Here is a 20,711-nt window from a genome sequence, read left to right on the forward strand (position 1 = left end):
TTCCATCCCAGCGTGGGGCACTAAGGGGTTAATCATGACCACCTATTTGGCCATCTTAATTTAATTTGCTTTTATTTTGCTTTTTACATCCTTCTGCTGTTTTACCTTTTAAAAGAAAAAGCGAAAGCCGTAAGCATGCAAGCGGCTGAATAGACCTGAGACCCCTGCTACAGACCCGGACTGTAACCCTCAGCATCTCCTGTGCCTCCGCTTGACTTTCTAGTGGTTGATGGATGTTTTATTCCTTGTATCCGGGCTTTGTTCTCTTCCCAGCACTTGAAGTAATGGAAATGTATAGTGAAGTATCTATTCCCAGTAATTCAGGGGGATATTGTGGTATGGATCTTGCTTAAAGTTGTACCAAGTTCAATTGTTATCACATTGGTGGGGGTCTGACTACTACACGAGAGCGAATTGATGCAGAGGCAGGTTGGTTATATGTCTTACTGCTCCATTCAATACTATGTGAGGGTCAGAAATTGCCAAGCACAACCTGTGAATAGAAACTAACATTTTAACTCTGTACAACCACTTTAAATCCAGTTCTTTTTACACCTTGCAGTAAAGCAATTCATAGAATTTGTAAAAGAAAATTTACCACCAGGAATAAGGATCGTAAACCATGCACACTGACATTCTGGTGTGGATCTGGCAGGATCTGCTCTTCTTTTAACTTTTTATGTTCTTGTTTTTACAAAAAAGGCTTTATTTAAATTATGAAAATTGGGCCTTAAGCCCCTTACGCTCATTTGCATAATTTTAAAAGCTTATTTTCTCAAAAGAACAACAGATCCTGCCAGAGGGGGCACACACCAGTATGTCAGTGTGCTTTGTTTACAGTCCTTCATCCTGGTGGTAGATTTCCTTTAAATGCTCCTTTGAGTTCAATGCTATCTATATGAATCCATAAGCATTGAGCCGTCCCCTTGTGATGCTGAATTGTATCACTTAACTTCTTCCTGACACACGGCTGTTTTATATTTTGGCTTTTACGTTGTTTTTTTTGGTTTTTTTTTTAAACTACCTGAAAAACATCATTTTTTTCACTCCTATGGAAACCATGTTTGATTCAACACACTGGGAAGCTGAAAAATTATTAGTTGGGTGGAAATGAATAGAAATGAAACCACAAATTGCTGCATCCATTTTTGGAGCAGCTGTTCCACAGCGAAGCCGATGCATTGCAAAGTGAAGTAGATTGGTGTCTCCATAGTAACAGACTACAAACAACACCTGTGTAGTCTGTACCATAACTGTTCCATCCATAATAACTTCTTGCTTACAAGTAGTTAGTGAAATATGGAAGCAATAAGGTTGCTCGATCAGATTGCACAGGCTATGTTTGTATTTTATTGCCGTGGAGATGCTTAGATCTACACCCAATGGTAACAAATTTAAAGGGACTGTTCATTGTTCATAATCACTGTAAGGCATCGCACTTGGTGTCCTTAGTTTGGGAGATAGAGCAGAATTGGTATTTCTTCAGGGCCTCTCTGCAATATTAATGACCTGATTTCACAATTTAATAATCAATATTTTTTTTTTTTTTTTACTAATTACTTCAGGCACAAAACCGGAGGGTCTGCTGAAAGCCAACTACGGATCCATCCTGACCCAGATCTGTGACTCTCTCCGCGGACTTCATGAAATTATGAAAGGTACCGTATTTTCCGGGCCATTAGGCGCACCAGAATATAAGGCGCATCAGTCTGATGTGCCTTATATATGGAATTATTCCATATATAAGGCGCATCGGACTATAAGGCGCAGGGTGGCCGGGGGCGTGGCAGAGCGGAGATGGAGCGACCGGAGAGGTGAGCGGGGAAGGGGGTCCTTTCAGGGGGGAGGAGGGCAGCGGACCATACTTACATGGGTCCCCGCTACCGGAGACAGCAGATTTCCTGCGGGAACTGCAGACCGAAGCGGCAGAAGTTGTTCGTGCCGCGTGGTCTGCAGTTCCCGCTGGAGATCTGCTGTCTCCGGTAGCGGGGACCTATGTAAGTAGGGTCCGCTGCCCTGCGCCATACATAGGGCGCACCGGACTATAAGGCGCACTTTGGATTTCTAAGGAAATCCTAGGCTTTTATGTGCGCCTTATAGTCCGGAAAATACGGTAATGTGCAGTCAGGGACATCTCTGGTCTCTTCACTCGCTGCTCTCTCTCTCTTCGGGGCCGTGTTATCAGCTCCTAATCCCCAAATACATTACCGTCCCCAACACCCCAATTTATTTGTCTGAGAATATTCTGCAGTGACACATGTATAACACTGTAGACTGTATGTACTTATGTTTGAAGAATGGATGTCAGAAAAATCATGCAAATCATAAATAATAAAGCTTTCCCATTTTTAAAGGGAGAAATTCCCAGTCTGAAACATCCTAGGAATAGCACATAGTAATATCCATGTGCCAGCCCCCTTTATACACATAACAGACCCCCTGAGGCAGAGGGGGCAGATGGATCAGCCGGGGCAACAGAGTAAATGATGGATTGGATGGTGGTTAGAGAGTTATCTGGGAGACCACAGAGAAGAATATTGCAGTAGTCCAAGCAGGAGATGATGAGGGGATGGAATATCAAATTTTTGTAGACTCTGGATTGAGGGAGGGTCGGATGCGAGAGATGTTCTTGTAATGGAGGCGGCAGGTTATAGTAAGTCCTGGATGTGAGGCTTAAAGGATAAGGGAAAAATGTCTCCAAGGCAGCGTTTATGTCTATTTCTACTTGTTTGTGTCGTTGCAGATCTTTCCAAACGTTACAGTCATAAAGCTGCGCTGGAGCAGGAGCTGCCGGGAGCCACCGATAAGCTTAAGACCACAAATGACTGCATCTTGTCTTCTCTCGTCGCTCTGACCAGTGCAACAAACAAGGTAAGTGCCGTGGCTGTGGGTGTCCGTGTTTTATAATTAGATATACAGGGTAGGCTACGTTACACTGTATACGGGGGGGGGGGGGGGAGGGCGGAAAGTATGTGGACACCTTTAAATTTCTCACTCTTTTATTGCATTAATCGGTAAGATCAGAAAAGTTATTTTTTTTTTTGCCCCCATCTTGGCAGGAAAAAAAAGACCAAGAAATTTGGTCTTGCAAATTTATTTAAAAACTGAAATATCACATGGTCATAAATATTCAGTATCTTTGAGTAGAAGCAACATTTTAGCTAGTACAGCCATGAGTCTTCTTGGGAGTGATGCAATGGGGCACATTTACTTACCCGGTCCAGTCACGATCCAGCGGCGCATTCTCAGACGAGGATTCAAGTTCTGCTGGGATTCACTAAGGTCGTGCGCCCGATGTCCACTAGGTGTCGCTGCTGCGCCGAGGTCCGCCGGCCTTCACCTTCCTGGTGCATGTGAGTGCTGATCTTGCGACACAAATTCTTTTTTAAATTCTGCAGTTTTTCTGAATCCGTCGGGTTGTCCGACGGCCATGCCCCCGTTTTCTGTCGAGTGAAAGCCGGCGCCGATGCACCAAAATCCCGGGGCAATTTGGCGTAAATCGTTGGGGAACCCTACGAAAGTGCGCGATTCCGACCCTTAGTAAATTAGCCCCATTATGTTTTTCATGTGCAAATTCATGCAGACGAACCCAGTCTCTTTGGAGTGGATTTAAAGGGGTGTTCCCATTTCAGCAAATAAATTGTTACTGTTTGTATAATGAAAAGTTATACAATTTTCCAATATACTTTCTGTATCAATTTTTCAGTTTTCTAGATCTCTGCTTGCTGTCCTTCTATAGAAAGCTTCATTGGTCCCTTCCTGTGCAAGGCTCGTTATATCCCACAACTCTGATTACTCTGTTATATAACGAGCCGTGCACCTGTGTGACCATAGGCATAGAAGCTTTCCATAAGATGACAGCAAGCAGAGATCTAGAAAACTGTGAAATTGATACAGAAAGTACATTGGAAAATTGTAGAACTTTTTATCGTATAAAGAATGACATTTATTTGCTGTAATGGGAATACACCTTTAAGGGTAAGCAGAGAATTGGGATAAGGAAGAAAGTAGTCACGTTTTTCAAACCTGGGACTAACTCCTTTAAAATTTATGGGTGCTACAAAATATAACTGGTGCGGAGTTCACCCACATCAGCTTCATGCAGATATTAGCGATGGGTGTGAGCAAAATGACCAGGGCCCTTCAAAAAAAGTTGGGGTTCACATACTTTTCCATTCTACATTGATTATCGAAAAAATGTAATTTTTCACAACTGGTAAGTTCTAAAAAGTTTTTTTTTTTTCTTCTCTCCTCCTTGTTATTAGATCGCAACCTTTTTCTCCAACAACCTGGACTACTTCATGACATCCCTAAGTTACGGACCAAAAGGGAGGCCGGGCTTCACCAATCCCCTCTCAGCCGAAATGATGCTTCAGTACAAGCAGAAGGCGGCGCAGTACATGAAGGCGCTGAGGACGGTGCGTATACAGCGGCGCTCGTTGTCTTTAACCCCTGCATTACTCCCTGATTAGACGGCAAATATTGTCTCTCCGAGAGCCTGACGTTGCAGCGAGACATCCAGCGCCGGTCATTAAATATTTAGATCTCAAGCAAAGCGGATAGTGCTGACAATTTGTGCTGAACAAGTCCTGGTCTGCAGCATTCATTTGTCCTCACGCCAACGAAATGTCTGCAGCAGGGACCGCTCAGAGCTGCGTGATATTTAAGGTTTTCATTATAATTGGATGGCGGCTTATACCTCGAAACCGTCCAGCCATTAATTGTCGGAATGAATCAATTTTTATTTTTAGGTCCTGGTCTTGGGGTTTTTTTTCTTCATCCTTCCTTATAATGATCGCGTTTCCTTTTGAGCGCAGGTTCTTTTTTTTTTTTTTTTTTTACATTTCGGTTGAGAGGAGACTGGACCTATATTTTGAGATGATGGTAATTGCGCTGGAAGGTGGAGCTGGTTTCGTGAACTTAGTTTAAGGTCAGATGCAGTTTATTTTAGAAGTGTTTTTTAAGTCCTGTTCCTTGCAGTCACATCCGGATGAATACTACAGTCACTTTGATTGCCGTATTTTTCGGACTATAAGGCGCACAAAAAATTCTTTTGATTTTCTCAGAAATCAAAGGTGCGCCTTATAGTCCAGTGCGCCTTATATATGAACTGTACTTACAGTCAACAGCTGCCTTGAGCGGTGCACAGGTCTGCCACCTGCTGGTCATTCATCCTTATAATCAGGTGCGCCTTATATATGAACCTAGACATTTTAGGAGGCATTTATTGATGGTGCGCCTTATAGTCTGAAAAATACGGTAGAAACTGTGTAGCAGCCAAATCCAGAGAGTTAAGAGCACAGCAGTGTGACAGCACCACAATGTCAAGCCACAATGCTGGAATATAAATGCTTTTGTCACATTCCTGCTGCTAGTAATAGCACTTACAAAGGTATGCATGAACATTTCTCCAGGGACTGTTACCCAAAAATGTCAACGGTTATGCACGGTTCCTTCTCCCCCCCCCCCCCCCCCCCAATCATTTTAACAGGGTTTCCCCCTCTAGTGGCACTTAGCCTTGTGCTTGCCCACTCTATCTACCTATATGGGACACTATCTGTGGGAACTGTGTCATTAGTGGCACAACCACTCAAGGGACACAGCTGAAGTTGTGCAGGATGTGACCTTGCAAACTCGTAGACCTTTCTGTGTAGCCATGTGTGTGTTGTTAGTAGCAGCAGGACTGTAAAAAAGAAATTGCATTTAATATTTCAGGATTGTAGCTGGACTTCACTGCACTGCAATTGTGTCCTCAAACTGCTGTGCTCTTAGCTCTCTGGAGCCCCTCGGCCCCTCCCCTCACTGTTGATCTCTGTAGTCAGAATCTCTCATGAATTGGATTTTTACATAGAAATAAACATTTTGGAGCTCGTTGGCTGGCATTGTGCTGTTTCTCTGTTATTCCTCCTAGAAATTTAGAAATAAATGGACAACTGGGTGCAACCACCAACCTTGTCAGTGACCCAACACTGCATGAACGGACTGGATAGTATCAGACTAGTCAGGGACACCCCTCCCCCTCTATGCATTCATAAATTTCCAGGAGGAATAACAGAGGATGATGATGTAACTTTTTACTCGCGTTTCCTCCCGATTTTGGTGTGGGGCTCGCTCTCTTTTCTGCGTTTTAGTTCCTGTCCCCCGATTGGCTGGCTGTATATTCTCAGTAGCGAGCAGATGTACTCCGTTATTTGACTACTAGCGCAGTAATAAGTGATTCATCTTTGAACATGTCCTCCGTCCAACCTTCGCCTTGTCGCACCTTCGTGTCGTACCTGATCCCTTAACTCATTTGCTTTCCATCCTTTAGTTTCCCCCGGCTGCGCCGTTCCGCCATAGTCTGTGTTATTATGTAACATAAGAGCACTAGGAGGGCTCATTACCTCTATATTTCCAATTAACTCGCCAATAAATTCACCGCCTCAAAATCCTGTCGCATCCAGATGCCGCACACCGCCCCCCCCCCTCCCCCTATCCAGACATTAGGTGGGTTTATGCACCCACCTATCTCCACTATGCTCTCCTCTTACCAGGGTGATTAATGGGGCGCTTTAGTGTAATTTCGGGGTCGCTATTGTTCCTATGGATAGGATTTAATTCTAATAGGATTGTGGCCGTACATATTTTCTCTGGAGTATTATATTCCTATAGAGTTAATTCTTACAGGTCTCTTTCTCGGATGACCCTGGTGACAGGAGATTTTGGCTCTTCTATGTGCTGCGGTGGAGTATATAAGGTGCCGTGTTGCATGTATTGCACATGTACTGAAGCTGGAGTTGTGCGGCGGGACGTTGCGGTGAAGCGGTTGTATTGTGTTACTATTTCTCGCATTGCAAATCTTTCTGGGCTGTTCCAACTTCAGAAGTCCCCAATACACAGGTTAGTGGATAATTTCCCAATCGTTGAAGGTTCGACTTCTGGGACCCCCTCAATCATGATTGGGACCCCCAGAAATTAAGAGAATGGGGGTCCCTTTGTTACTAAGACAAGCATGTGACCTCCCTCTCCATACAGTTCTATGGGATCGGCCAGAGATAGAGGAACACTGTGCTCAGCTATCTTCAGCTGCGATAATGGAATTGAATGAAGCGTTAGGATGAGCATTCACCGCGGCATCCCACTTCTAATTATTTAGGGTCCCTTTCTCATGCTAGTGGTGGTCCGATTTGTCGAATACTCAAGATTTAGGAAGTTATCCCCTATGCCTACCCTGTCATTTTGGACAATCCCTTTAATACGTTTTAAAGGGAACCTGTCAAAGTAACCCAAACTAAACATATCTTTGATAACTGCTATTATAAGCGGCACAACTATCCCTATATTGTTCCTCCCCATGCCTGTAAAGTTCCACATTCAGTTTGAAAGTTGACGCATCATCTATGCAAATGACCCCATGTGAGTCCGATTAATGGGGGTAATTTACTAAGGGCCCCGATTCGCGGTTTCCCGACGTGTTACCCGAATATTTCCGATTTGCGCCGATTTTACCTGTATTGCCCTGGGATTTTGGCGCACGCGATCGGATTGTGGCGCATCGGCGCTGGCATGCATGCGACAGAAATCGGGGGGTGTGGCCGAACGAAAACCCGAAGGATTCGGAAAAACCGCCGCATTTATATATATAAAAAAAAAAAAAAATTGTTGCGGAGCTTGCACTTGCCTTCACTAGGAATAGGCCGGTGAACTTGAGTGCGTTCCGATGCTCTTCAGCGCAGCAGCGCCACCTGGTGGACGTCGGAGGAACGCGCCGCTGGATCGCGAATGGACCGGGTAAGTAAATCTGCCCCATTGTCTTTTCTTTGAGCCAATTCCAGCACATTCATGTCCCTCCTGCTCAGCTGCTCCTCCCAACTAATTCAACCCTCCCACAGGAATGAAAGAGACTTCGGCTGTGTGACTCGAGGTAGAGAATTCCTGAGGGAGGGTGGAATGAGGGAGCAGATTTCTTTTCAGGGAGTCGCACACTGGCAGCGTCTCCTTCATTTCTTAGGGAGGGTGAATGATGTAGCAGAACCGAGTTCAATCGACTGAAAAGATAGGACGCCCCTTGTCAATCAGCAAGCTGGAGGCACTGCAGAGCTATAAGAATATGCATAGATGATGAATCAACTTTCTGAATGGACTGTGGAACGTTACAGGCATGGCGGGGAACAATACAGGGATAGTTGCATTGTTGTATAATAGCAGTTTTCAAAGAAATGTTTAGTTATTGTGGGTTAATCCATTTGACCGGTTCCTTACAAGGAATGGTTGCTATACTTACTTTAACCCCTTCCCGACATGTGATGTAATACTATGTCACACGTCGGGTGCATGGAGAGGGCTCACGGGCTGAGCCCTCTCTTTGCCAGTAAGTCTTTGCTGCGTTTCACAGGCTTTCACTCTTAATAAGCCAAAGATTCTGGAGATCATTGTGATTTTTATAGCCCCTTTGTTCTCTCCAGGATTTCTAGGGTACTAGGGTGAGTGGTCGGGCCGTAGTGAGTGACCCCTCCAGCTGTACCTGCCCTCCCCCCCATTCGCTATATATCTATTCCCATCTGCTGAAATAATGAAATGTTGTTGCTTCTCTTGCAGCCCTGTCCAGACTCTGTGCCTTATGAGGAGGCGTTGGTGAATCGGAGGGTGCTCCTGAGCTCTACAGAGAGCAGGGAAGGCCTCGCCCAGCAGGTGCGTCCATGTATACACTGTAGTAAATGTGATTCATAATGGAAACTGAAACATAAAAGGAACCGGTCACCAAAAATTGACCACTACCAATATGTTGTCCAAATCATGTTTCTTTCATGGCCCAGTGTGGTGGCATCATCCAGAAAATCAACTTTGAAGTGAGATATTAATTGGTTGTATAAAGTCAGGGAGGCGGAGAGTTTAACACTAAAGTCAAGCTCTCCCCGCCTCTGTACACCTCCACTGTGATTGACATCACGCACCAGACTTCAGGAGATCTGGTCAATGACTTCCCTGGACGCAGGACCATAATTACAGTGAAGGGGGCGTTCTAAGGCAGGGAGAGCTTGACTTCTGTGTTAAACTCTCCGCTTTCTTGACTTCATGAAACCAATTTACATCTTGATTCAAAGTTGATTTTCTGGATGATGCCACCGCACTGGACCAAGAAAGAAACATCATCAACAAGCTGTTTAGCTGCTTGATTACATACTGGTAGTGGTTTATTAGGTCAATTTCTGATGACAGGTTCCCTTTAAAGGCTCTCCCCACTATATATACACTAATCGCCTATTCCTAGGGTAAGGGTCAGATTTCTGGGAGTCTGATTGATTGTACCTTCAGCTATTGGAACTGATGTCTACAAGTGCCCCCAAGTTTTTATGTGCATGAAGTGCTCGTGCAGGACAGCGCTCTTTCAGGGCTTCCAAAAGAAATGATTGGAGTATTGGCTGAGCATGTACACCAGGGCTGTGGTCATAGAAGAGACTCCAGGGGGTCCTAACGGTCCCTTGTGCACATGATCACTACGGGGTTCCAGCTATTAGACCTTCTACTACTAGACCCTTAAAGAAAACCTTTCACCAGATTTCACCCTATTAAACTCCCAACCCATTCTAGTAGGATATGAAATGTCATTTTTAGAATTCCCACTTTGTGAAATATCACCCTTTTACCTCTGTAAAAAAAAATCTCCTCCAAAGTCCTGTGAAAATGAGCAGAGAGCAGTCATATTTGCCTGAGATGAGTCAAGCTTGAAGGCTGCAAAGGGAGCATCACTTCAGATGTCCCTATCTTTAGTTCTGTAGCACCTAGAAACATGCTGGTGTCATATTAAAGATAACAATCTTATCTTTCAAATCGCATGAGGCTTGTGTTTCTGTGATCTAAGAAGCAGAGATCTGGACAGTTAAAGGGACACTCCAATCATAGCTGATTTGATTGAATTATACTTTGTGCAGGGCCTGAAAGGAGGAGCAGGACTCTAGGGTCTATCTATAGGAGTCCTGCTCCTTCCTTCAGGCCCTGCATCATGTATTATTCAATGGATTAGCTTTAACTGGAGTGTTCCTTTAAATACAAAGTTGGGAATGTGAGCTGCAGATAAAGATCCAATTCCCTCCTATTTTCTTTGCTGTCTGTATCTCCGGTTCTGCAGATTAAAGAACCACAAGCCCGATGCAATCTGAGAGATGAGATTCTTATTTTTAATCTGACCTGCTTGTAGGTGCCGTAGAACCTAAGATAGAGGTCATCCTAATGACCCTCCCCTGCAGCCTCGAAATTTGACTCTTCTCAGTTGGAATATGACTCTTCTCTGCACATTTTCACATTACTTTGGAGGAGTTTATTTTTTGTAGGTAAACTGGGGAGATTTCATATAAATAAGGGGATTCTAGAAAGTTTATTTCTTACCTGAGGGGGGCGTTGATTTAATCAGATAAAATCGGTTGACCATGTCCCTTAATCCTGTGGATGGGGTGTAAGTGTACGTAGAATATCCCTTTATATTCAGCGCTCCAGCTGCAGGGTATGTATATACACATCTTGCTTGTTAATGTCCAATAATCTTAGTGCAGGTCATAGAGCATGCCCACAACACTTTCCCATAGAGATGCATATAGATGAATGCTGGGAGTGCTGCTGGACTTCTAAACACAGCTTCATCTTCAGTCATGACCCTTCCTTAGCGCGTTGCCTTTCCTATATGGCAGTGAGTTGGGTTCCCTGGGGTCCATCTGAGAATGGTACCGGAAGATGGCCGTATGACCACAATGTCTCCACAGGTGCAGCACAGCCTCGAGAAGATCAGCAAACTAGAGCAAGAGAAGGAGCACTGGATGCTGGAGGCGCAGCTGTCCAAGATCAAGCTGGAGAAGGAGACGCAACGCATATCCGAAATAATGAAGAATACGGACAAGGGGCAGCCGCACGACCCCGCACACGAAAACGCCTTATCGCATGTGACTGACAATGCCCTGGAAACAAGAACAAGTCTGGTGAGTAATAACTTTTCCTTAGGAATCTAAACCCTACTATAGCCTAAGGGGCCACTGTATTATCACGATTTGTTAAATGGACTCTGTGACCATATTTGACCCCATTCAACTAGCAGCCCCCTAAGGTCAGGTTTGAAATGTCCTTTATAGAATTCACTCTTTTATATGAAGACTCGCCCATTTACCAATAAAAAATGGCCTACAAAGTCGTGTAAAAATGAGCTAAGACGAGTCATATTTGGCCTCCGATGAGTCAAGTTTAGAGGCTGCAGGGGTAATGTCATTTCAGACTCCCCTATCTTTGGCACTATAGCATCTAGAATGCTTTTTGTATCGTCATATTAAAGATACAAATCATCTTTTAGATGGCATCAGGTTTGTGGCTTTGTGATCTACAGAGATGGATATAAAGGCAATTTAAGACCCAGTTGGGAATAATGAGAAGAAGAGATTTTTATGTTTAATATAACACCAGCAGCGTGTTTCTAGATAACATAGAACTGGAGATAGGGGCAGTCTCTAAACTTTACTCATCTGAGGCAAATGTGACTCTTCTCTGCTCATTTTCTCATGGCTTTTGGGGTGATTTTTTTTTTCATTGTAGGAAAAATTTTTGAGATTTTTTTTTCTTAAAAGGGGGTATTTATAGATCGGACATTTCATAACCTCCCCCCGCACCTGAGGGGGTGGTAATTTCATCTGGTCACAGAGTCCCTTTATGCAGTAAGTCTTGATGGAGCTTTTTTGATACACAATGAGACATTATCCCTCACTAAATCATCTGTTCATCCTTTTCCCTAGATCGGCATGCTGGCCGTCAGTAGCGATAATCTGCAGGTATGTACATCTCTCCAAACACATGTACTGTTTATTAGATCAATGCAGTTGTTGCCCCCCCTCCACCCCCTCGGTTTATTGTGTTAAAGGGGTTGTCCAGGACAATAGGATAAGTCATCATAGATCTGTGGATGTTTGTCCCAAGGAGCCGCAACGCACTGATTTGCCACATCTTCATACTGTAGTGGTCTGGGAAGTGTATTGATGACCTACCGTAGCCTTTTAAATCCCTCATGATAAACCAGGGACACTTCCTCAAAGATCCAGGCACTGTGACTGCGGCAATCTTCTTATATTTGTGGCCCCCTTCCTTCTAAAATCAACTTTTACAATTATGCAAATGAGAAAGGCTTTACCAGAGCTCTTCCTTTCTGAAGCTTTACAGGCTATTACACTGTCTCCCGCTCTGCTACCTCAGCACTTCCTTCACGGCTTTCATGTAATCCCACTGCAGCAGAGGAAGTTTCATCACACGGTGGGAGGGGCAAGTGCTTGTTGCACACTGTAACAGTTTGTGAATCTGCAGCATGGAGGAGCAATGGTGACCTTCATTAGCATAATTTGAAAAGTTGATTTAAGAGGAATTGACTCAAGAATAATAAATATTAGAAGATACCACAGTCACGGTACCTGGATCTATGAGTAAGTGTCCCTGGTTATCAGGATGGATTTTACTGGGAGTTTACACAGTGATTTACCAGATTCTCATCCAAAACATTGCCCACGAAGCATAAATGTAAGGTCTTTATCCCTGATGCACAGGATAGGAAATAAACGTTTGATCAAAAGATAATGGGGACTGTATGACCGGGCCAATACTACACAGATCTTCCAGGGTCGACCGTCCTATAAGAATCCTACAGGTCCCAACGAAATTACTAGAGAGCAGGACAAGTGTCTGCAGTCTGTTCATTCTATGTAATCTCTAATGAACAATCGCCCTGCCAGAACTTTATGATGGTAATAATGAATATAAGATCAAGGTCCTGGCAGGGCGATTGCTCATGGACAGTTAGAGATCACATGACCCTCCATCTGCGGCCATTTTATGGACAGGAATGTCTGGGCTGATGGGTAAAAGACAGAAGGCTTCACTTTACACATCAAGAAAGCGGCGCAGTACGTATGATAATAATTCTTTATTTATATAGCACCTACAGATTACGCAGCGCTTCACAAAGCATGTCAAATTGTTCCCTGTCCCCATGGGGCTCACAATCTAAACAACCTAACAGTATGTTTTGCAGTGTGCGAGGAAACTGGAGGACCCAGAGGAAAAACACGCAAACACGGAGAAAACATACAAATATAATAGATATATATTGGTAAATTACCCAATATCCTGCCCCCCCCCCCCCCCCCCCCCCCACACACACACACACACTCGCACTACCTCATGTGTTTTGTAATGTGGCCAACCCCTTTAATGGGATGAGAAACCCTTTAACCCAGTTCTGCTCTGACAAGGTGGGATATTTACCCAGATACTTTCCTAAATACTTCCGCACGTGTTGTCTCTCCGCGCAGCGCAGCTCGGGGATTCAGAACGCCAGCGGATAGTTTGACTGACGCTTCAGATTCGGATCAGCTCCACTAGACCCGACGGGTCATACTAAAATGTGTAACCCCCCCTGTCTTGTCATGAACAGGTTCCCGATCAGGACTCCAGGGAAGGACTGATAAAGAATCATTACATGACGAGAATAGCAGAGCTCACCACACAGCTGCAGCTGGCAGACAGCAAGTCCGTCCACTTCCACGCAGAGGTAAGTCTGGACGCAAGCGATTTTATACAGGATTCCGGCAGGAGGTTGGGAGCAGATGGAGAAGCATCTGGTCCCCAGATTTTCCCCAATTAAACCTCCAGCCACCCCTCAGCATGTGTATGAAATATCCCTTTATAGAATTCCTTCTTTTATGGGAATACTCAACCTATAAAAAAAAAAATCATCCAAATGAGCAGAGAAGAGTCATATTTTGCACGAGACGAGCCAAGTTTAAGATCACTTCACGTGCCGCTTTCTTCTGTTCTACAGTACCTAGAAACAATCTTCTGGTGCTGTATCAAAGATAAGAATCTCATCTTTCCAATCACATCTTTCAGAGAAAAGTCATATTTACCTTGGATGTATATTTTGGTGGTCACTTCATTTTATGTTATCTAGAAATATTTTGGTGTCATATTAAAGATGGGATGCTCATCTGTCAGGTCATATCAGACTTGTAGTTCTGGAATCTACAGAATATTACATACAGGAAATGTGAGCTGCAGGTAAATATCCAGTTCCTATTTCTGTAACTTCCTGTATCTTTTGGTTCGGTAGATCCCAGACCCAAAAATGACCAAAAAGAGAGTCATATTTTGCTTGAGATGAGTCAAGGTTTGAGGCTACCAGAGGGAAAGGCACTTCGTGAATATCATGTTCTGTAGAAGTTAAAGAGAAAGATCCTTGGATCTTTATGTGCAGCTCACGTTTCCAGTTGTGTCTTTAGCTGTCTTTATCTCAGATTCCGTGGATCACAGAACCACAATCCTGGTGCCATCTTAAAGACCAGAGTCTTATCTTTAATATGATACCAGCATGTTTCAAGGAATCCCCCCCCCCCCTCTCCTGCCTAGAAATACTATGAGAGTCTATTTTGGGTAAGCATGGCATTATTTATCACCTTGCTATCAGTCATGTGTCTGGATCTTTGCAGTGTCGGGCTCTCGCCAAGAGATTAGCGTTGGCAGAGAAATCCAATCACAGCTTAGCAGAAGAAACCAAGTCGGCCAGCCTGGGCATCAGCAGATTGCAGGTAAGAGCGGCCAGCTGGCGAGTCTGCGCTCACACTCCTCCATTCATCTCTCACCATCGGGATCCGGAGGGAAGACTATCGCTAAATACTGAGGCCACCGGCGCCCCCCCCCCCCATGTGCCAGGCAATGGCATGCCACTCCTAGTAACAAGGAAAGTGACTGGTCATGAGCCGGGCTGCAGAGCCGCTCCCTGTACCGCAGGATTTTCCAGGATTTCTCCAGTGGTCCGCTGGACACAGGGGGGTTTTATACACAGGTGGCCCAGTGCAAAGGTAACAGGGTGGGCACCCATGCCACGCTATAGGCAACCTTCATACATGGGGTAAAGGGTAGTACTAATACTCAACATAGGAGACGGAGAACTCTACAGGATAGGAGTAGTAGTACTGTGCTGTGCCCATATATAAAGGATAGGAGTAGTAGTACTGTGCCCATATATACAGGATAGGAGTAGTAGAACTGTGCCCATATATACAGGATAGGAGTAGTAGTACTGTGCCCATATATACAGGATAGGAGTAGTAGTACTGTGCCCATATATACAGGATAGGAGTAGTAGTACTCTGCTGTGCCCATATATACAGGATAGGAGTAGTATTACTGTGCTGTGCCCATATATACAGAATAGGGGTAGTAGTACTGTGCTGTGCCCATATATAAAGGATAGGAGTAGTAGTACTGTGCCCATATATACAGGTTAGAAGTAGTAGTGCTGTGCCCATATATACAGGTTAGAAGTAATAGTGCTGTGTCCATATATACAGGATAGGAGTAGTAGTACTGTGCTGTGCTCCTATATACAGGATAGGAGTAGGAGTACTGTGCTGTGCTCATATATGCAGGATAGGAGTAGTAGTACTGTGCTCATATATACAGGATAGGAGTAGTAATACTGTGCCCATATATACAGGATAGGAGTAGTAGTACTGTGCTGTGCTCTTATATACAGGATAGGAGTAGTAGTACTGTGCTGTGCCCATATATACAGGATAGGAGTAGTAGTGCTGTGCCCATATATACAGGATAGGAGTAGTAGTACTGTGCTGTGCCCATATATACAGGATAGGAGTAGTAGTACTGTGCCCATATATACAGGATAGGAGTAGTAGTAGTAAAACTGTGCCCATATATACAGGATAGGAGTAGTAGTAGTAAAACTGTGCCCATATATACAGGATAGGAGTAGTAGTAGTAAAACTGTGCCCATATATACAGGATAGAAGTAGTAGAACTGTGCTCTACCCATATATACTGGATAGGAGTAGTAGTGCTGTGCCCATATATACAGGATAGGAGTAGTAGTACTGTGCTGTGCCCATATATACAGGATAGGAGTAGTAGTACTGTGCCCATATATACAGGATAGGAGTAGTAGTAGTAAAACTGTGCCCATATATACAGGATAGGAGTAGTAGTAGTAAAACTGTGCCCATATATACAGGATAGGAGTAGTAGTAGTAAAACTGTGCCCATATATACAGGATAGGAGTAGTAGTAGTAAAACTGTGCCCATATATACAGGATAGAAGTAGTAGAACTGTTATATACAATAAAGGAGGAGAAATGCTCTATCCAAAAAGCAAGGTAAGAGGTGGAAGACATACACAGAACACATACACAGGGGTGTTCCATTTCTGGGTATAAGGTGCCCTTTCAAATGGGTCAGTCACAAGGTGTCACACTTATTGGGACCATCAGCAATGACCTGGCAGAAAGTGTTCAGGTCCACCACAGGGAACAGGGTTTTTTTTTTTTTTCCGGAAATGGCGCCTCTCCTGCTCACAGGATGTGTGTGGTATTGCGGCTAATTTCAATTTAAGTAAATTTCAGAGGACCCATCTGCACATGGCGGATATTTAGGTGCTTTAAGTAAGTCTTCTGCTTTTTTTTTTTTCCGCGCTGACTGCGAGTGACACTTTCCCACCAGGGCAGATAAGTAGAAGCTCTTTGTAGCCGGACACTTTTGATCTCATGCTAATTCCGTCAGCTTGTAGAGAAGAATATTAGACGTGCCCGCTGGGTCCTCCTTTGGTTCTTACAGCGGATCGGGTCTGATGGCTTTATAGAAATGTCTTCTAAATAGCATTTCATTTTCCCTGTGTGTATTATCCCTTTCATCCCATTCTCTCCTCCTCTTATCCGCTCGCGTCCCCTGCGCTCTATTCCTTCATGACCTTTATGTTGGAGAATACAGATTGCCATCAGCGCCGCTCCAGTCTCGTGTTTTGGACATGAATAATGTAGTCTGCCATTTGTGCATTGTCAGGAAGATGCATGGACATTTTAATAACGTCTAAGAAGAATATACGCCGTTATGGGTTTTGTTTTAGTTTTCATTGCTTTTTGGTTTTTTTATTTAATTTTTGGGGATTATTTTAAAAATCGTATTTAATGTAAATCCCCCCCCCTTTTTTTTGGGGGGGGGGGGGGGGAGGTATATGAAAAATATCTCTAACATTCCTAAATGAGGGGGACCCTCCTGGCCAATCATAGCCATGGCTAGTCGCTAGATGGGCGTTAATTTGCTGGATTGGCTGTTCGGACGCCAATATGTCCGGGTCAGGTGGCTGAAACCGAACACCAAACCCGACTGCTGGTCCCGGATATATATATATATTAATTTTTTTTAATGTATTTTACAGGAATGATGTTGGATAACAGCAGGTGGCGCTATTCTATTCATGGCCCATAGGAATTCTCTTCGGCAAGAATACAGAACCAGCGTCTCTAAGGGAGGAGTTAATGAGGGGGTTGAGACGCTGGCTGTGTGACTCGCTGAAGAGAAATCTGTTTCCTCCCTCAGGAGTTCTCTTCAGCGGGTCACACACACGCAGCTATTGTCGCTCTGACTCGCGTGGTAATTTGCATTGATGTGAGTGGATTAGTTTAAGTGACGGGTTCCCTTATTTAATGCAGTCGGCCGTCATCTGCTCTGAACATGTATATTGAATCGGAATTTAAAAAAATAAATAACCCAAATAACCTAAAGTGATTGAAAAACCTGTCAGCTTTTTGGAGACCTAAAATCTAAGCCCCAATTGTGTATTTTTTTTTCTAAATTTTATTTGGAGATAGCTTTGGCCTTTCCCCTGGTGTGGTACGTGTACGCTGTAGGGATCTCCAGTATCTTCTCTTCTCCTTTGGTAGGATGAGTTAATTACAACAAAGAGGAGTTATGAGGATCAGCTGAGTATGATGAGCGATCACCTGTGCGTAATGAACGAAACGCTAACCAAGCAACGGGAGGAAATCGATACGTTGAAGATGGCCAGTAAGGTAAGTGACGGAACGGCAGGGACCGGATGGTTGGTTGATCTGTTGCATTCTACAATATAATTCTGTGCATGTGTTGGGCTTGGATCAGCCAGCGCATGTGCTAAACTTAAAGGAAACCTACCACTACGGACCTACTGGTGATAGGTGCATCTAACGACCTTTTGAACCGTTCATCTCAAACCACTATGCTTTATCGCCTCTGCGGCTTCTTCACCCCTTTCCTATCATAGCGCTGTATATTATATAGTGGCGGAGCCTGGTATTGCAATTCAGTTTCATTAACTTAAAGGGGACATGGGCCTATAACCTGTTTTAACGATCGTGTCAGGTTTTGCACCCCCACCAGTCTGATATCAATCGCCTACCTCAATTTTTAAAAATGGAATATACCTTTAATGTTAAAGGGGAGGTTGAATTACATGGCCCTTTTCTTCCAAAAACAGCACCACACCTGACCACCGTTTGTGCCGATATTGCAACATGGTTGCGTTGAGATGAATGGAGCTGAGCTGCAATACCAGCTCAAACCATGGTCAAATGTGGCGCTGTATTTGGAAGAAAGCAACTAGATTATTTTAACCTCCGGACAACCCCTTTAATTAAGTAAAAATTAATTAAATTACAAGCTACAAGGAAAAAAAATTACTCCCAACAGCCGGTTTTCTTCCATTCTCTTCCGCCCTCTCTCATTCCTTGATTGGCGTAGTATACAGTTTAATGAATTTCCTTGTATTTCCTTTGTCACCGCAGGGAAATTCTAAAAAGAACAAGAATCGATAGTTGCTGCAGAGGAGGGCATATAACGCCGCTGCTATACACACTCCGCAGAACGGTCTATTCCAGACCAGGAATTCTGCCGTCACCTTATCCCTGTGATATATGTGAATGGAATCCCTTCTCTCCGCGAAAGGATCTCGCCAAACACAAAGTCTGTCAGTCCCCCCTCCCCCCACGTCCTGACTACACCTGCGTCCGGAAAATCTTGGAACACCATCCAGAAAGAATATATTTCCACTTTATCATTTTACCTCCTTCGAAAGTTTTTACAATGCACTTTTTTTTGTTAATTTTTTTTTTTTTAATTGAGTTTTATTTTGTTAAACTCGACAGCTTTAAAGTGGATTCTTTTTTTTGTACGTTTTTTTTTTTTTCTTCTTCAGGCTTTATTTCTAAAAACACATAAAACGTCTGTGATTGTACGTTCTGTTTTGTAAGAGACTTGTACATTTGTTTTCTGCTCAGTGACCTCATACGACAAGAGACATAAAGGGAGAATTTTGTTCCATTCAAGGTCTGTTTACGTACAAAATAAAGAATAAGAATACGCCTCCAATTGTCAGACCCTTATGTCTGTACATTGAACAAAAAAAAAAAAAGAGGGAGAAAGAAATGAGTGGGTTCATCAATAAAATCTTAAAAATAATTTTACGTAATGACTTAATTTATGACGAGGTTTAGAAGATTGGCTTCACTTAAAGGGGTCACGGAAGTGCAAAAAAACAGGATATGCATTGACTTTGTGAGTGGTTTGTGTGGGAGGAGTCGGGATCAGACTTTTGGGATACTTAAAGGGGTTATCCGAGACTTCTTTAAAAAACAAAAGCTGGCCAGGAAGTGGCTGCTTAAAAAAATAAAGATGTAATCACCTTCCGGCGCCCGCCAGGTAGCCCACGCTGCTGTCAATCCGGTCCACGTGCCATGTAAACAAACATGGCCGCGGGAGCTGTGCTGGAATCAGCTTCTGGCCAGGCCCAACAACCATCCTTCCCGCATATACAATGCTGTCAATAGGGACGGGTCATATAAGACATATGACTCCCAGAAGAGAATTCCTGATGGAGGGGTGAGGAGCAAGGTTTATTTCTCTCCACCAGTGTCTCTCTCAATCCCCACCTTCCTCAGGAGTGGTTAATGATGTAGCAGTCCTGAGTCACACATACATACTGTCTCTCACCTGCTCACCCACCCCCTCAGGAATTCTCTTCAGCAAGTCAGATCTCCATCTCTCTTTTTCAGGGTTCCAGTAAGGCAGGGTGTAGCATTTCCCACCTCTGATAATAAGTAAACAGAGCTGTACATGCCTGTAGTTGAATATTCCTAATTATTAGTTCCATACCAGCGGCATGTCCTAGCAGTGAGACCTGCCAGTCAGGAACAGGGAGGCAGGGAACAATGAATATACAGGACTCATTTACTGTGATTGGTAGGTGAGTAGCATATAAGTATACAATCTTGATTTTTTTTTTTAAATTTTTTAAACATTGCAGCCATATCAAGAAACCATTTACTAATAAGGGTGATGCTTTTTAATCATAGTTTTTAATGAACTATTACTTTTGGGTGCGTTACTATGAATGGCAGGTTCCCTTTATAGGAAATCTACAGTTTGATTAATATCTTATAAAGCAGAGTCACTTACCAAATCCCCTTTACCCCCTTATGCAGGATCTGGCATTATCGTTTTTTATGGTCTCCTTTTCCTAAAAAAAATGATCTTTGTAAATATGACTCAAAGTGCTCCTGGGGGTGTGTTATTGCCATAGCAGCCAGAGTCTGTAGGGGCTTTAGTGACGCCCCCTGGAGCACTTGCAGTATATTAGCATTTAGAACCTTCAGCAGTCCTGAGTAGAGATGAGAGGAGCCGATGGTTGGGTTTAGACACCTGGCTAGTAGATTATGCCGGACCTGTCCAGCCACCAATCCAACAAAATGTCCAGGTTAGGTGTCTGAACCCGAACCCAATCATTAGGTTTGATCATCTCTAGTCCTGAGGCTATGGTATCCGTACAATACTGAATAAGCCGTTGTGCAAACTTGTTCCGACAAACTCAATCTATTTGCGTCTGTTG

The 20,711-nt window shown here is 43.8% G+C and overlaps 1 protein-coding gene across 1 annotated transcript in view; it reads left to right on the forward strand.

The window, feature by feature from the left end:
* The window catches only part of PPP1R21 (protein phosphatase 1 regulatory subunit 21), a 45,005-nt gene extending 25,750 nt beyond the window's left edge, over nt 1-19,255 (forward strand). The window contains exons 13-22 of the mRNA XM_072140320.1: nt 1,566-1,658; nt 2,744-2,871; nt 4,266-4,418; nt 8,578-8,670; nt 10,737-10,949; nt 11,751-11,786; nt 13,436-13,552; nt 14,487-14,585; nt 17,734-17,862; nt 18,613-19,255. Of these exons, the coding sequence (XP_071996421.1) occupies nt 1,566-1,658; nt 2,744-2,871; nt 4,266-4,418; nt 8,578-8,670; nt 10,737-10,949; nt 11,751-11,786; nt 13,436-13,552; nt 14,487-14,585; nt 17,734-17,862; nt 18,613-18,642 (1,091 nt within the window). The 3' untranslated portion in view covers nt 18,643-19,255. The remainder of the gene's footprint in view (nt 1-1,565; nt 1,659-2,743; nt 2,872-4,265; nt 4,419-8,577; nt 8,671-10,736; nt 10,950-11,750; nt 11,787-13,435; nt 13,553-14,486; nt 14,586-17,733; nt 17,863-18,612) is intronic.
* Nucleotides 19,256-20,711: the final 1,456 nt, after the last annotated feature.

The sequence above is a fragment of the Engystomops pustulosus genome, chromosome 3 (assembly GCF_040894005.1).
Source record: "Engystomops pustulosus chromosome 3, aEngPut4.maternal, whole genome shotgun sequence".
NCBI classification, from domain to species: domain Eukaryota; kingdom Metazoa; phylum Chordata; class Amphibia; order Anura; family Leptodactylidae; genus Engystomops; species Engystomops pustulosus.